Source organism: Elgaria multicarinata, chromosome 11 (genome assembly GCF_023053635.1).
Source record: "Elgaria multicarinata webbii isolate HBS135686 ecotype San Diego chromosome 11, rElgMul1.1.pri, whole genome shotgun sequence".
NCBI lineage: Eukaryota > Metazoa > Chordata > Lepidosauria > Squamata > Anguidae > Elgaria > Elgaria multicarinata.
In genome coordinates, this window is record NC_086181.1 from 39,327,522 (window position 1) to 39,343,145 (window position 15,624).

Below are 15,624 nucleotides of genomic sequence, written 5' to 3' on the forward strand. Positions count from 1 at the left end.
TCCAGCAAAACCATGCCTGTGGCCAAGTTTCTTCCATAGTATTTACTCATAAGTAAGTACCACTCAGCTAAGGGCCTTTTTAGTGCTAAATGAAAATTCCTGATAGCATGTTCAGCCCATTATAAACCCCACTGAAATCAGAGGAAATTTGAGGTTTCTAGTTTGAGTTTGCTTCATAATAACAAATTGTATTTGATCTCTTTTCCATGCTCTGAGGAAAGGCTTTGACAAATATTGCTGCTTCTGTTACATCCTTGGTTTGTATATGAAATAAAATAGTGCCATGTTGTAAAAGGATAGGATATTTCGACTTTGACTTCAGCTGATTTCAGTTGGCATGTCAATTTTCCTGCCATGGGTATTGGTCACAGCAACGTCTAGTAAGATTTCAGTGTTAGAATTTCTGCAGCTTATTAACTTTTAGCTACTACCCAGCAGGCCACAATCAACATGAACATGAATGAGTCCTTAAATGTCACTTTTCCATTTTGCTTCTCCTATATTGTTAATAGACCAATGCTGATATTACTCATGAAATGATATATGTTATGTTTGCCATTTCTGAGAACATCATATTCCCAAACTGTAACACAACAAGATTTCACCACCACTTAAGAATATATAAACTAGAGTAATCAATATGGTGTCCGTCAGCAACAGCGAGCCCCATTTTTTGGTGGTGCCCAGGACATCTCCTCAAATTGCAAATTATGCCTAACGGCCCAAAAACTTTGCCAACTTCCTGACATAAACCTTACTGATTACAATTTCCAACATGTTTTACATTTATACTTGTTATCCGTGCCGGACACACTGGTATAATAAAGAGTGCTGTAACAATTTTCATTGATTCTCCTTAAGGAAGGTTGATACAACTTGTTTTCATTGATTCATCCTGAATTTATTGCATGCATTTTGCTTTTTTATTATCCCAGTATCATATTCCCATATGATATTCAGTCCATTGACTTATTTGTGTCTGTTTCGATAAGATGTGAACAAATTTTAGAGAATGTTCATTTTGTTTAAAATAGCTTCAAATAATTCTGTTTAAAATAACTTCAAATTTCATCATACATCTATTCATACTTTTGTCTTACTAGGTGATTTGTAATAATATAATGTACTTGATGAAGGAGAATACGAGACAGTGTGGTGTAACGGTTAGAGTGTTGGACTAGTACTCAAGAGATGAAAGGTTCTAGTCCCCACTCGCCTATGTAGCTCACTGGCTGACTTTGAGCCAGTCACTGACTCTCAACCTAACCAACTTCACAGGGTTGTTGTGGGGATAACATGGAGAGGAGGAGGATCGTGTGAGTCTTCTTGGTTCCCTTGCAAGAGGAAAAAGGGTGGGATATAAACGTAATAATACAATAAAAAAATAATTAATTTGCTTTACAAGAAGTTCCCTCTATCTTTTCTTATCCAGGATAAATGTTCCTAATTCCTTCAACCATTTCTCATAAAACTCATTTTTCCTACGTTAGACCATCTTCACTGCTCTAGTCTGAACCCATTCCATTTAATTAAATAGTTCTTTAAAGTGTAATACCCAGATTTTGACACAATGCAACAAAGGAGTGGAGCAGGTTAAAGTGGGCTATTTCAAGAACCTCTTTAATGTAATCTCCATGTGTACGTATAATCCACAGCAGTATTTCCCTTGTTTCCAATGGGGCATCTCCCTATCTTTGCTAGATTGCGTCCTGACCTTACAGCCCGTGACTGAATTCACAGCAGAATTATCTTGTAAAACTGCAGTGTCACTTTATTTGCAGCGTGGTGACAAAGTTCTACCAGCACATCCTGGCCTTGGCGTTTGCCGTTAACAATATCAATGAGAATCCCAAGATCTTGCCCAATCTCACTCTTGGGTTTCAGATCTATGACAGCTACTCTGATTCAAGGATGACTTACCGTACCAGTTTGGACCTCTTGTTCAAATCACATAAGATTGTCCCCAACTACAAATGTGGCGGCCAGGGAAATCTCATAGGAGTCATTGGTGGACTGGGTGCTGAAACCTCTTCACGCATGGCGGATGTCTTTGGTCTTTACAAGATTCCACAGGTAGGGGATTGGGTCCAGATTTAAGCTGGATCAGCTGCACTGGAAGAAGTGGATTCCCTGCCTCTTCCTTCCCTCCAGCCCCTTGAAAATGCTACTCAGAAAGTCGGAGGTCCCTGATGAATGGGGTAGGGCATTGGATCCAGTTCAAGGTGGATCGCTTGCATTGACCTTCCCACACTGCTCCTCCAGCCCCCTGAAAATTCTCCTCAGGGAGGCAAAGGGATCCTGCATAATGGGACTAGCTGTGACAATGGGGCAAGAGGGATCCCTCAAAATTGAGTGTACAGTCCTTCCACAATGGGAAGCCTCAAGGAAAGAAAGTCCTGGATCTAACCCATGATCTCAGGAAATGGGACAATGGCATTTGAACAATCCCATGAATTGTTCACTTTTGTCTTCTCTTTCTTTTATCAATTTGATGGTTGAGAAAGAGGGGGAGGAATGATAAAAATGAAAAGGCAAGGTAATGTATGGGCTTAACTAGGGCATCCTAGTTAACGCCGCACATTTTGAAACTTTGTGATATGTTGTGGATTGAGACTTTGTGATATTTAGAAGAAAGCCATTGAAATCTCTGTTTTTATGAAATTTATTGTCTCATTTTTATGGATTTGTTTAATTGAACCCACTTTTTGTGATTTTTATTTTGTACACCACCTCAGGAGGGTCCCACCCTTAAAAAATAGTCTAGAAATAATTTAAGATAATTAGATTGATTGGAATCAATGGGCTAAACTTGTCCCATTGATTTCAATGGTTCTGGTCTAACCAAAAGTACGTCTGGAGCCAACTCTATGTGTTTAATATGCTGAGAGAGAGGACTTAATCCAAACTAATGAGTTTGAATATGTGAAAGAATCATTTATATATATATATATAAAAAATATATATATATATATATATATATATATATATGAGAGAAAGAGAGAGAGAGAGACTGAAATTCAGGCTGTTCAGCCTTATTGGTATTTCTTATACAAATCACTTATCATAAGGCTTGTCATTAAGAAAGAAATGAAACTTTCCAGTTGAAAACCATGTTCAATAAAAATGTAAAATCAGACCTTTAATGATGTCCTAAACATTTTTATTGGAAAGCAAACATGATTGAAATGACTGTTACTTCTGCTTAACATCAAAAATTGCACAACTGCAGCTATTGCTTTTAAATTACATATTATTTTAATTTTGATCATGGTTTAATTTGTTTTTAACTATGTATATTTATTGTTTTATACTGTATGTTTTTATTTGTACGCCGCCCTGAGATCTTAGTGATATAGGGCAGGATATAAATATTTTAAATAAATAAATAAATAAATGTCTACTCAGATGTTCAGTGGCAGTTGCATGGCACTTACTCCCAGGTAAATTTGTATATGATTCAGCCAAAGAATTCATGTAAGACAGAGGCGGGAATCCCAGTGCCATCCATAATCCCTGATCATTGGACATTATGTCTGGGACTGATGGGAGTTGTAGTCAAAAAAGGGAACCAGAATGATGGTCTTAACTTTTGTGAACCCCTCAGAGAGCTTCGGCTATTGTGTGGTATAGAAAGGCAATAAATAAATAAAAAACCTGATGTAAAAATGAGTGATGTTTGTCTTTAGGAAGCATTATAGTGAAGAGCAGAGTTCACCATTGACTCTTTTTTTATTCCACAAATTAGACGATGTTTTTTAACTCCCTGTTCTGACTAAGAGACTTCAATGGTTTTGGAGATTTAGGCTGCAATGCAATATACCATGGGTAGCAATATATAGATGCTTTTGAACTGTGGTGTTGGAGGAAAATTCAGAGAGTGCCTTGGACTGCAAGAAGATCAAACCAGTCCATACTCCAGGAAATAAAGCCAGACTGCTCACTTGAGGGAATGGTATTAAAGGCAAAACTGAAGTACTTGGTCCACATAATGAGAAGACAGGATACCCTGGAGAAGAGGCTGACGCTAGGGAAAGTGGAAGGCAAAAGGAAGAGGGGCCGACCAAGGGCAAGATGGATGGATGATATTCTGGAGGTGACAGACTTGACCTTGGGGGAGCTAGGGGTGGCAACGGCCGACAGAAAGCTCTGGCGTGGGCTGGTCCATGAAGTCACAAAGAGTTGGAAACGACTGAACGAATAAACAACAATATGCCATGGGCATATTTGGGAGGGGGGTGGGGTTCTGGTGTCCAGGAAAATTTTCTTGCACCTTTCTCTGGATTCTCAGTTTTGTGCACCCTTTTCTCCCTTTCTGGCATCTCACCTCCCCATACACACACATATACATGCACAGAGACACAACTTTCCCTGAATCCTTTCATCAAAATCCACAGCCCAGCCCAGCCGAACAAAGCCCTAACCAAGAACCAGGGGGTTGGAATATTTGGAAAAGAAGGGTAGCATCTCCCAATTTAACAACTCCCTGCTTTCTGGGAACAAAACCCATTTAATTTAATTTAATTGCTCTTACCTATGAGTAGACATACATAAGTTTTGCACTTTTAGGCTCCAGTCTTATACCCACTTATACACAAGGAATCCCCATTGAGCTGCATGGGACTGGATAGGAATTTATGGCTAACTCTATTTTATAATTCTATGTAAGTTGCTTTGGGGTTCTTCTGGATGAAATGATGAGTTGAATATCAGTAAATAAGAAAAAAATACATAAGAGTATTATGGTGGAAGAAGCCCTAAATCCTTCTTTCTTTCATTCATTCTTTCTTTCTTTAGTTTTCATATGGCTCATTTGAAACGGCAATGAGTGATGAATCCCATTTTCCTTCCTTTTACCGCATGGTCCCCAGTGAATCCCTTCAGTACCAAGGAATTGTCCAACTGCTTCAACATTTCAGATGGAACTGGATTGGGCTCATCACTACAGATGATGAAGGTGGAGAACGTTTCTTGCAGACCATAGAGGCCATGCTTTCCCAGAATGGAATCTGTTCAGATTTCACAGAAAGACTTCAAGCAAACTGGCATTTTTTTGGCTTCCATGACATTCTCAATATGACATTGAGTCTTCTTCCCATTTTCGTGGAGAAAAAGTCCAATGCAGTAGTTGTATATGGAGAAAGTACGACCCTTCTGTGGTTGGCTTCTTTTGTACTGATAACAACGGTTTTTGGTCTATCCGGTAACGACTATGATGGGATGATCTATATGAGGAGAGTGTGGATTACTATAGCCCAAATTGATTTCACTTTACATATCCTTCAAAAGTCTTTTGATATGCAAATGTTCCATGGTTCTATTTCCTTCTCCATTCATTCAAAACAGCCTTCAGGCTTCCAAGAATTTCTTCAGGGTATCAACCCTTCTGAAGCAAAAGCAGATGGTTTTATCACAGATATCTGGGAGCAGGCATTTGGGTGCTTTTTGACAAATTCTGATGCACCAAGGGATAGTGATGCGCAATGTAGTGGGCAGGAAACGCTGGGGAACTTACCTACACCTTTCTTTGAAATGAGTATGACTGGCCACAGTTACAATATCTACAATGCTGTGTATGCTGTGGCACATGCCTTACACATCATATACATATCTCTGTGCAACCACAGAGAAATGGCAAAAGAGAGCAGGCTGGTACTTCAGCATGTGCAACCATGGCAGGTAATGTGTGAAGGATCTTTTGCAATGACCTTGATACCATGCAGTAGTGTGATCTGCAGTCCTCGGTATGCTATTGAGCACTCCGTTTCTACAAAACATGAACATGCCTCTCTTGTCTTGCTCATCTTCTAAAATGCCTTCCTTTCCTTCCAAAATATTGCTGCCATGCAACCTAGCTATACCCACGTACCAATTGTCTTAAAGGAATTGCATTGGCTGCCTGTTAGCTACCAGAGTGTTACCTCCCAGAGTGCAGGACACGGAATAACGGGCTCAAGTTAAAGGAAGCCAGATTCCAGATGGACATCAGGAAAAACTTCCTGACTGTTAGAGCAGTACGACAATGGAATCAGTTACCTAGGGAGGTTGTGGGCTCTCCCGCGCTAGAAGCATTCAAGAGGCAGCTGGACAACCATCTGTCAGGGATACTTTAGGGTGGATTCCTGCATTGAGCAGGGCGTTGGACTCGATGGCCTTGTAGGCCCCTTCCAACTCTGCTATTCTATGATTCTATGATTCTAAGCCATGTACAAGGTTATGTTATCATCCTATAAAGCCCTAAACATCTTAGAACCAGGATACCCAGCAGACAGCCTTCCCTTATATTATTATTATTATTATTATTATTATTATTATTATTATTATTATTATTATTATTATTTCTTACCCACCTCTCCCTTTGGATCAAGGCAGGGAACAACATTAGTACAACAATACAATATAAATCAAATACATTAAATTAATTTAAATTAAACCATCAAGACATCTTAAAATTCTTGGTTTAAAATTCATCTGGGTACACCCATGTGACACCTTCAGAGGGGGCAGTGCTGGTCATTCGGAAATGAATGTCACTGGGAAGAACCTTGACGGCGGTCCTTGAAAATCCTCCCTCATGCGGTTTGGGAAGTGGAAAATGTAATATCCTTTAAACGCCTCCTGAAAACATCTTTTCACACAGAGGCTCGCCCTGGGCTGTATCTGCTTCTCGGTAAATTTTGGGTTTACATGGTATTTTAAAACTTTTAAAGCTTTATATTATATTTTGATTGGATGTATTTTGTGGTTTTAATTGGGAACTATGATTAATAAATAAATTTTCTTTCCCCCCCCCCCCATATCTAGTCCCTAAAACAGAGAGGTGTCTATTATGAAATGTAAAAGCCTTATATTCCCAAAAGGTTTCTCTCCCAGAGGGATTAAAGTCATTCTAATTTCGTTCTTTTTCCCTTACTCTCTCAACCTAGTTGCACTCATTGATTCAGAGGATCCGATTCAACAACAGTGCCGGAGATGAAATTACATTTAATAAACACGGAGCATTAGCAGGTGGATTTGATGTTACGAACTTGATCACTTTCCCTAATAACTCCTATATCAGAGTCAAAGTGGGAAGTCTGGATTCTCACGCTCCTCCAGGCAACCCATTGACCATAGCTGAGGACAAAATCAGCTGGCAGAAAAACTTTACCCAGGTTGGAAAATAACTGCACTGCTTCTCAAATACTAATATTCATTGTCGTTGAATGAAACAAGAGGGCGATACATTTAAGGATTACAAAGGAGGCATTTCTTCCCACAATGTATAATTATATTTGAAGTTCACTAGAGTTCCTAGTTGGATTGACACATAGAGAAAATGCTGTTTAAAAAGAGTAAATTAATATGTGGAAGGTGTGTATTCCAGTGGAGACAAGCCATGGTAATGAAAATGTTGCAGCATCTAGAGAGGACATAAGAACATCACAATATAGAATGCTGAGTCAAACCATTAGATTACTGCAATGCCCTCTACATGGGGCTGCATTTGAAGACAGTTTGAAAGCTGCAAGTTGGGCAAAATGCAGTGGCCAGATGGATAACTGGAACCAGAAGGTTCGAGCATATAAGACCAACTCTGGCCAGCCTGCATTGGCTGCCTATATGTTTCCGAGCCCAATTCAAGGTGTTGGTTTTAACCTATAAAACCTTACACAGCTTGGGACCACAATACCTGACGGAATGCCTCTCCCAACATGAATCTACCCGTACACTGCACTCAGCATCTAAGGTCTTCTTCTGGGTTCCAACCCCAAGGGAAGCTCGGAGGATGGCAACAAGGGAGAGGGTATTTTCAGTGGTGGCCCGTCAATTATGGAATGATCTCCCCAAAGAGGCTCACCTGGCACCAACATTGTTATCTTTTCAGCGCCAGGTCAAGACTTTTCTCTTCTCCCAGGCATTTAACAGCATTTAATAGCTTATGCTGAGTTTTTTAACTGACCCCGCAACAGTTGTTTTTAATGGATTTTCTGTTTTTGTTTGTATTTTATGCTTTTTATGGTTTTAAATTTTGTATATTTGTTTTTAATGTTCACTGTTTTTAACTTTTGTAACACACCCAGAGAGCTTTGGTATGGGGTGGTATATAAGTAATAATAATGATAATAATAATAGTAATTATTATTATTCATCCATCTAGCCCAATATTGTCAGCAATGACTGGAAGTGGCTCTTCAACATTATAGGCACTGGAAAATGTTCTTCCAGCTCTTCCTGGATATGCCAGGATTAAGCCTCAAACATTCTGCAAGCTAAGCACATGATCTACAACCTCCCTAGGTAACTGATTCCATTGTCATACTGCTCTAACCGTCAGGAAGTTTTTCCTGATGTCCATCTGGAATCTGGCTTCCTTTAACTTGAGCCCAGGACACGGAATAATGGGCTCAAGTTAAAGGAAGCCAGATTCCAGATGGACATCAGGAAAAACTTCCTGACTGTTAGAGCAGTATGACAATGGAATCAGTTACCTAGGGAGGTTGTGGACTCTCCCACACTAGAGGCATTCAAGAGGCAGCTGGACAACCAACTGTCAGGGATGCTTTAGGGTGGATTCCTACATTGAGCAGGGGTTGGACTCGATGGCCTTATAGGCCCCTTCCAACTCTGCTATTCTATGATTCTATGACTGAGCTACAGTGTTTCCATAACTGGCTAACATGGCCCATTGACTAACATAGGATAAGTAATGTCGTCCATCATTACTTTCTTGTGAAAGCTCTGAGACACATTTCTAGTTAGTGCCCTTGCTTTGAATGCTAAGCTTGTTATACTACTGATAGGGATAATGAAAGAAAATCTAATCTTTTTGATTTTGTATCATGCTTAGTACATGAGGTACTAGAAGTCTAATTTTCTAGAGTTCTTGTAATGCTTAGTATAACAAGTACTCCTCCCACTGAACCTGCCATCTGCACACCAAATGTGACATCTATATATCCAATCTTCCATGTCCTCGGCCTTTCTGTTTCTCGGTAGATCAATGGATATGAGATGGGTTCACCAAACATGTTCCTAATACTAAGTTCTTGCAATGATTTTTGGACAGGTGCCACCTGTTTCCCTCTGTAATGACAACTGTGATCTGGGTTACAGCAAGAAAAAGAAGGAGGGGGAGAAATTTTGCTGCTATGATTGTGCTCCATGTCCAGATGGGATGTTCTCAAACCAGCAGGGTAGGACAGATTACGTTGAGCTTTTACTTCAGGAAATAAACTCTACTGCAGGTTCTCTAGTCAATTACATTCTGGAGTAAAACTGTGGTATTGCGTATTCTTCTTACTGTTTATACATTAACGTTATAGATATACTTTTATTGGTATTTGCTCTTGGCCATCTTGAGGAAAACAATTTTAGAAAGACAAGTAATGAATGTTAGCATTATTATTTTTAAAGATCAGCATACCAGATAGTTCTGTGATTTTAGGCTGCTCTGACTATCTCCTCCCCTTCTAATGCATGTGACCCTTCATGCTTTCCGTGAGGGCAGGCAGAAAATAATTCCCCAATCTCCAACAATGTGGGGCAAATAGCTGTGTTCCCCATTCACCAAATAATCCTTTTAATTTCAGAGGTCTGCTTAATCATATCTATTAAAAGGAAATACTCAGAGAGATTTTTTAAAAAAACCAGAGTACTTTCCATACATCACAAGACTAGTATGAATATAAAAGTTGGCATTATGATTCTATCTTATAGAAGAGCTTGTAGGAAAGGTGAATTGCTAGGATGAGATGGGATAGAAATTATTGCTCCTGTATAAAAGAAGTCTCTTGTGGGGAGAGCTTGGCAGGTCTCATCAAAATCATTTTGATGGCCCACAGCTGGAATTGCTGTATTACATAAATTTTAAGAAGACGGTTTTAAGAAGACAAGGTCAAAGACTAATACAATGCCATGTGTCATTCATGGAGGAAATAACCTGAATTGATCAATGGTATTTCTTTTGAAGCATCTTGGAAGAAATTCCTGAAAACATCTATGGCAGTGGTTCCCAAAGTGGTTGGTATCGCCCCCTTGGGGGCGGTGGGATTGCATAGGGGGGTGTTAAGAGGCAAATGGGTGGCAGGGGGGCACTCGAGGTGGTCTTTTCTGAGAAGCGCCTCTCCAGAAAGTCTTAAAACCCAGGGACATTTTTATGGGGAAGGTAGTTTGGTCCCAAGCAATATAGGGGAAGAATCCACAGATGTAGTAATACCGTTTAAGAAGAGTTCTTTCAACGGTGAATTGAAATGTTTCAAAAGCACCAAAACACTTATGAAGAGACGTATCCTGCTTGGTGTGCCCTGCCACGCTGGCTGCAAAACACAGGCATTCACTCTCTTTTCCCTCCCTCCCTCAGCAAGCCTGCAGCAGGTGCTTCAGATTTTGAATAAATATTCAATTAATTGTTACTATTTTGAATTTCATTGTTATTATCTTCCTTAGTAGGCCATTGAAAACTGCTATTCTGAATAATGACTTTTATAGTGTAGGGTAGGGGGCACTGGGCATGAGTTTGTGGAACCAAGGGAGTGGTTACCTGAAAAAGTTTGGGAACCACTGTTATATGGTGAAAAATATAAGATTTGGCAGACTCCTGGTGAGGCAATGCAAAGTAATCACAAAAGTTTTGTTTCTTCTTAAATCGACATATGTTTGTTTATTTTCAGACATGGAAACTTGTGTCAATTGTCCAGAAGGTCAATATCCAAACAAATTCCAGGATGGATGCATTCCTAAGATTCCAAATTTCCTAGCTTTTGAAGAAACATTAGCCATCATCTCCATTTCTTCAGGACTTCTATTGTCTCTGATCACAGCTCTGGTGCTTGGCATCTTCATCAGGCAACGTGACACTGCCATGGTCAAAGCAAACAATCGAAGCCTCACCTACATTCTCCTCATCTCCCTCCTCCTGTGTTTCCTCTGTTCCTTCCTGTTCATCGGAAAACCTAAGAAGGTCACCTGCCTTCTTCGACAAACTGCTTTTGGCATTGTCTTCTCTGTGTCCCTCTCCACCATCTTGGCAAAAACCGTATCAGTGGTCTTGGCATTCATGGCTACCAAACCAGGATCACGGATGAGGCAGTGGGTGGGGAAAGGATTGGGGTACTCCATTGTCCTCTCCTGCTCCAATATTCAAGCAGGTATCTGTGCTCTCTGGCTGGCAATGTCTCCTCCATTCCCAGATGTTGACATGACTTCAATGATGGAAGAAATTGTACTACTATGTAATGAAGGTTCCGTCCTCATGTTCTATTGTGTTTTGAGTTACATGGGTTTCCTGGCCATTATCAGCTTTACTGTGGCCTTCCTGGCCAGGAAGTTACCTGACAGTTTTAATGAAGCCAAGTTCATTACCTTTAGCATGCTAGTCTTTTGCAGTGTGTGGGTGTCCTTTGTTCCAACTTACCTCAGCACAAGAGGAAAGTACATGGTGGCTGTGGAGATCTTCTCCATCTTGGCCTCCAGTGCTGGGTTACTCAGCTGTATCTTTTTCCCCAAATGCTACATAATCGTGGTGAGACCTGACTTGAACAATAGACAGCAGCTAATGCAAAGAAAGTTATAAACAACAGGAGACTTCACAGTTCCATCTATGTTCTTGGTATCCTACATAAGAATATAAAAGTGGTGTGAATGTATTGGAAATAAAATAGCCCATTCAGACTTGGCTCTGTAGTATTTGGCAATCCATTCACTCTCCTGTTATACACAAAACAATAAATAGTAATTATCCATTTCATGAAGCCAGTTATTCTGTTTACAAGAAAGGATAAATTCTGCAGATGTTTGAATGTGATGACCATGCTTGCTTTGAACATGTGATCCCCATAAATATCTCAACCTGTTTTACATGTTTGGGGAATATGCCCATCACCCCTCTCACATCTCTCTGCCCTGGCTCTATTTATGCCAGAGGACAGGCTGATATCTTATGGTAGAGCTGGCCAAGAAACAATCACATTTTACCAAATAAACAAGAACTCAACATGGCTAACTTCAGGAACTTTGTCCAGATAGTGGGGCATCACCATATAGTTTCTGGGAAGGGAAAGCGGAGCTGAGACTTCTGAATGTAACCCAGAAAGAAGCCCTATAAATGAAGTAATAAGAAACAGAATCATAGACGTGCTGCAGTGATGGCTATTCAGGAAATGAAAGCAGAAGGCCAGGACAAATGGTACCAATTGAAGAGCAGCTATGCATAGCGAAAGCCAAAGGAAGAGAGGGACCTTTTATTTCTTTTATTTATTTCCTTATTTTATTAAAACAGGAGCTATACTAGAGTGACCAGATTTAAAAGAGGGCAGGGCACCTGCAGCTTTAACTGTTGTGATGAAGAGGAAATTTCACCAGGTTCTCCACCTGCTGAAATTCTCTTTTCAATACAACTGTTAAAGGTACAAGAGCCCTGTCCTCCTTTTCATAGGGTCACCCTAGGGTGACCCTATGGAAAGGAAGACAGGGCTCCTGTATCTTTAACAGTTGCATAGAAAAGGGGATTTCAGCAAGTGTCATTTGTATGCATGCAGCACTGGGTGAAATTTCCTTTTCATCACAACAGTTAAAGCTGCAGGATCTATACTAGAGTGACCAGATACAAAAGAGGGCAGGGCTCCTGCAGCTTTAACTGTAGTGATGAAGAGGGAATTTCACCAGTTGTTGCATGCATACAAAGGACACCTGCTGAAATTCCCTTTTCTCTGCAACTGTTAAAGATACAGGAGCCCTGTCCTCCTTTCTATATGGTCACCCTAGATGAAGACAGGCTCCTTCACACACATTTCCCATTTGTTATGAGGATAAAATGGAGAGGAGGAGGAGGAGGAGGAGGAGGAGGAGGAGGAGGAGGATCATAATGTAAACCTCCTCGCAAGAGGAAAAAGGGTGGAATAAAAATGTAATAATAATGAACAAATATTCCGAATCCCTCATTCAGCCTTCCTCCACGAATTGTCCAGGATCTACATTTGACCCCCTGAAAGAATACACTCAGCCCTCCGAAGGCTTCTCAGCAGCAGGGAAAGAACTATTTGCACCACATTTGTGCACTCAAGAGCTGTATTGGCGCTGAAGGAAGAGGGGGAAATTAAAACCATTCTCATTTATTTTGATTGTTTTCATTCGTTTTGCCACCAGATGGCAGTGCGGAGTACTCTGCCAACTCTATAAAGATCTGCTTCCGTGTTCTCTATAGGGGGTACGGGGAATGGGGAACAAAGAGAGGGAGGAAGATGGCCCTTTTAATTCAAGAAGGGAAAGAGAAAGGGGGATGTTTCTGCCTGGCATTATCTGGAAACTGTGCTGCAGGGGGACAGTGTAAAAGCCGGAACGGAACAGAACAGACTGGAACAGATATAAAAAGCTCCAAATGTTGCCACAAAACCGTGTTCCGATACCCGTTCTTGGCAAAAGTCCATATTGCACAAAATGGGTCGTATTGTGGTTTAGGTGCAATATTTGGAACTTTTTATATCTGTCCCACATAGTAATGTGCGTCTGGTGAGTTTGGTTGACTTATCTCATTTGGAAGCTGCCGTTACGGCCCGTTTTGTGCTACACAGACTTTTGCCCAGAACAGGTATCAGAACGTGGTTTAGGTGCAATATTTGGAGCTTATTATATCAGGCTCACCTGGTAATGTGTGACTGGTGAGTTTGGTTAACATACCTCACTTGGAAGTTGCTGTTCTGGACCATTTTGCGCAATATGCGCTATGCGCAGAACTGGTATCGGAACACAGTTTCTTTGGACATGTTGTGGCTTATTGCATCCCTGCCATGGAGTTATGCATGACTGGTGAGTTTGGTTGATATTGCTCGTTCAGAAGTGGCCATTCCGGCCATCCCATTCTGTTCCGGACCTTGTTTTGGGAGTTCTGGGGTTAATAGTGATATAATATTGCAATGGTTTTAGTCCTAAAATATTGTTCCAAAAAGTTGCTAACACACGCCACTGTTTTTGGTATGGTTTTTTAATACAATGGGGCCGTTCCGGCCTGTTCCGTTCCGTTCCGCCTTTTACACCATCCCTGCTGCAGGGCTTACCCAGAGATGCCTCAGTTCACCTGCTCCCTGTAAACATGATGCAAGCGATCCTGTGTCACAGTGCATTTGCCCCCACATGCATATTTGTAAACAAATCAACTATTGCAGAAAGACACTACATCTCCAGTGCCCGATCATCCATAGGGAATAGAATTCTGCATCGTTGCCCTCTGCAACTCCTCCTCACGCAATCGAGGGGGGCATATGACAAAACACGAATGATGTGATGGTACGAATGGAACCTTCCTTTCTTTGCAAACTGCTGAAGGCAAAAAAGCATGAGGGCAACGAGAAGCATAAAGCAGGCAATCTAGCCCCTCCAGATGTTTTGGATCGCAATGCCCATTAGCCCCAACCAGCATGGCTAATGGTCAGGGATGGTGGAAGTTGAAGTCCGAATCATCTCAGGGCCAGTGCGGCGGCGGCGGAAGGGGTTGGGGAGGGGATCATTTTTCCTTACCATCGCTTTTCTCCCCGCTTCTGTCCCACAATACGTCCATCTTTCTTCAGGCAGGGGAAGAAAGAGGAAATAAACAATGACCATGTGGCCCATTCAGTGGGCGTTTTTATTGGATTTACCAGGGTCTGTTTTGTGATGGAATGACGGCCAGAAGAAGCAGGAGGTGTGCAGGATGCAGATGGCATCGGCTAAAGGACATATGAACAACTGTGCATGGGCAGTAATGAGCATGTGCTAAAATGCTGGTCTGATGACGCTGATTGTGTCAAATCATTATAAATGTAAAATAAAAAGCAGGACTTAACACGAAGAAACCAGTATATAGAATGTGGATTGTGCTCCAACGATTATCAGTGCAATCAATACCGCTATAAAGCGGTAGTGTAGATCTAGCCTGCTACTCGCATCTCGTGCTGCTTTATACTGACAGAAGACTGTTTTAGCACTTTGCACATGCCTTGCCTGCTTCCAAACATGCACAGTTCACGCAGGGGTGGCTGGTGGCTCCTATTTCGGCAGGATGGAGATTCCATTCTGGGTTTTAGTTACAGCCAGCCAGAAGTCTAAAAGATCTACCCAGGTGCTGGACTTATCCCCAAAAGTGGTCCAGCATCTTCGATAGCTCCTTTAGAACTTCTTAAAAAGAAAAAGAAAAATACTCTGATCACGTGCCAGTTGGCATTTTAAACAGAAACCACAGCGCCATCATGATGACTATAAGAATAAAACGGAGTTTGCTTCGGCTGCCTTCACACTGAACACATTTACTTGTCAAAAAGGACATTTTAAAGTAAATAATAATAATGGAATGAGCATCTGTAACTCTATACATGCCTGTTTGGCCACCTCTTGACTTCAACACATTTTTAAAAATTAAGAAGGAAGAAAAGATGCTGTGGCAAGCAGAATCAGCCCTGGTTCACTTTGATGTGCCCATGTTTGGCTGTTTGCTGATGCCAGGGGTTGTGGTGCGTTTTTTTGCTGCTTCCTCCATCACCTGCCACCCTCAGGGTGGTCATTTAGCCCCCCCCCCACCTCCCCAGACTCCAGCCCTGAGGTCCAGCCCTAAGAGTGGAGGCTGGTGGCTCTGAATTTGGTAGAGCTGTGAATCCATTCTGGGTTTCCCTCTGAACC

The 15,624-nt window shown here is 41.2% G+C and overlaps 1 protein-coding gene across 1 annotated transcript; it reads left to right on the top strand.

Moving 5' to 3' along the window:
- Positions 1–1,911: 1,911 nt before the first annotated feature.
- Positions 1,912–14,559, top strand: LOC134405833 (vomeronasal type-2 receptor 26-like; the record flags this gene model as incomplete). The annotated part of the gene is made up of 4 exons (XM_063137087.1): positions 1,912–2,073; positions 9,047–9,173; positions 10,650–11,519; positions 14,525–14,559. Coding segments are annotated over exons 1-4 (1,194 nt in total), but the record flags the coding sequence as incomplete, so codon positions are not given.
- Between the last annotated feature and the right edge of the window lie 1,065 nt (positions 14,560–15,624).